The following is a 2,077-nucleotide window of genomic DNA, read 5'->3' on the forward strand; positions in this document are numbered from 1 at the left end:
TTGTTTTGCTCCAGATGGAGGGATTAGATGTCCTTGCGTAAATTGTAATTGTGAGAAGATTCTTGCTCCACCAACAGTGAGGGCCCATTTTCTATGACATGGGTTTAAACCAAACTATTGGGTCTGGATTGAACATGGAGAAGATGGGCCAAATGTATCAAATTTAGAAGTCGGGCCATCTAGTAACTCTTCATTTATGGGTTGTGAAAATCAATTTGCATTAGTGACTCAAATGGTGTATGATGCACACACACATATGGGTGATGTATCACATATCAATGCAGATATGGATAACAAGTCTCCGAATCCAGAAGCCCAAAGTTTTTATGACATGTTAGCCTTTGTGAACCAACCAATATATGAAGAAGCAACTAAATCCAAATTATTAGTTGCTATAAGGCTTTTGGCAGCTAGAACCAATTGGCATGCCCCTGAAAAATGTTTAGAGTATTTTATACAAATGTTAGTTGATGTAGCTCCAAAAAATAATTACATACCAAAGAACTATTACGAAGCAAAAAAGTTGGCGTCGAAATTGGGGTTGAAAGCTGAAAAGATTGATTGTTGCATGGATGGGTGTATGTTGTATTACAAAGAGGACAAAGATTTAACTGAATGCAAGTTTTGTCATAGTCCAAGGTATTTACCTCCTAAGGTGGGGAAGGTAAGATACAAAAACATTCCAGTGAAGAGAATGTTTTACTTGCCAATCATTCCAAGATTACAAAGACTATATGCATCAATGGAAACCGTGAGGCAAATGGGATGGCATCACAAGAACAAAAATAATTCTACTGATCTACGACACCCATGTGATGGGGAAGCATGGAAACATTTTGATCATGTTTATCCAGATTTTGCAAGTGAACCACGAAATATAAGACTTGGTCTATGTTCTAATGGGTTTACACCCTATGTTCAAGCATCAACAAACTCATACTCATGTTGGCCTGTAATTGTTACGCCTTACAACCTTCCTCTTGAAATGTGCATGACCAAACCATACTTTTTTCTAACTTGTCTTATACTTGGTCCACATAACCCGACAACGATAGTAGACGTCTACTTGCAACCTCTAATTGATGACCTAAAATTGTTGTGGGATTGTGGGGTGTTGACATATGATATCTCCACAGAACAAAATTTTATCTTGCGTGCGGGGTTGATGTGGACAATAAATGATTTTCCAGCTTATGGCATGTTGTCTGGATGGGGAATAAAAGGCAAATTAGCATGTCTTCATTGTATGAAAGACACAAAGGCCTTCCAATTAGATAATGGTGTTAAACCTTCATGGTTTGATTGTCATCAACGGCTCTTACCAGCAGACCATCCTTTTAGGAAAAGTAAAAGGAGATTTACAAGGAATAAAACTAAATTTGATAGACCGCGTTATTTCTTGAAAGGAGATCAAATATGGAAATTTATCCACAATTTTCCTAAAGCAACAAATGGTTCTTTATCGAATATGCCAGGGTATGGGCAACTTCATCATTGGTTTAAAAGATCTATATTCTGAGATCTTCCATATTGGAAAGATAACTTATTAAGACACAACCTTGATGTAAGACGCATAGAGAAGAATTTTTTTGATAATTATTCAATACTGTAATGGATATCAAGGGTAAAACAAAAGACAATGAAAAGGAAAGAAAGGATGTTTCTAACATTTGTCCACGTGAGAACTTAGAGTTGATTCAATTACCTAATGGGAAGTGGGGAAAACCTAAGGCAAACTGTACTTACTCGTCAAAAGAAGAAAAATCAATTTATAAATAGATTACTGAGTTAAAAAGCCAGATGGGTATGCCTCTAACCTAGCTAGGTGTGCCAATGTTGATCGAGGAACTATGCATGGGATGAAGAGTCATGATTGTCATGTATTCATGGAGCGTCTTCTCCCGATTGCATTTTGTGCATTGCCAGAATGTGTGTGGAATCCTATTGCTGAATTAAGTGGATTTTTTTAGAGATTTATGTTGTAATACCTTGCGAATGGAAGATTTACTTAGAATGGAGCAAAATATAGCAGTCATAATATGCAAGTTAGAAATAATTTCCCCTCTGGGATTCTTTG

At 36.7% G+C, this 2,077-nt stretch overlaps 1 protein-coding gene across 1 annotated transcript; it reads left to right on the forward strand.

Annotated features, from left to right (window-relative positions):
- The first annotated feature begins 256 nt into the window (after positions 1–256).
- Positions 257–1,519, forward strand: LOC145952104 (uncharacterized). Its single transcript, XM_083064329.1, has one exon. It carries the CDS (start codon positions 257–259, stop codon positions 1,517–1,519), a length of 1,263 nt encoding a protein of 420 aa, XP_082920455.1.
- The last annotated feature ends 558 nt before the right edge of the window (positions 1,520–2,077 follow it).

This window comes from Cajanus cajan, chromosome 9 (genome assembly GCF_000230855.2).
Source record: "Cajanus cajan strain Asha chromosome 9, NIPB_CcT2T_4, whole genome shotgun sequence".
NCBI classification, from domain to species: domain Eukaryota; kingdom Viridiplantae; phylum Streptophyta; class Magnoliopsida; order Fabales; family Fabaceae; genus Cajanus; species Cajanus cajan.

Bases quoted from the DNA above. Each gene is read 5' to 3' on its own strand.
- LOC145952104 (XM_083064329.1), top strand. From the start codon at position 257: ATGGGTGATGTATCACATATCAATGCAGATATGGATAACAAGTCTCCG.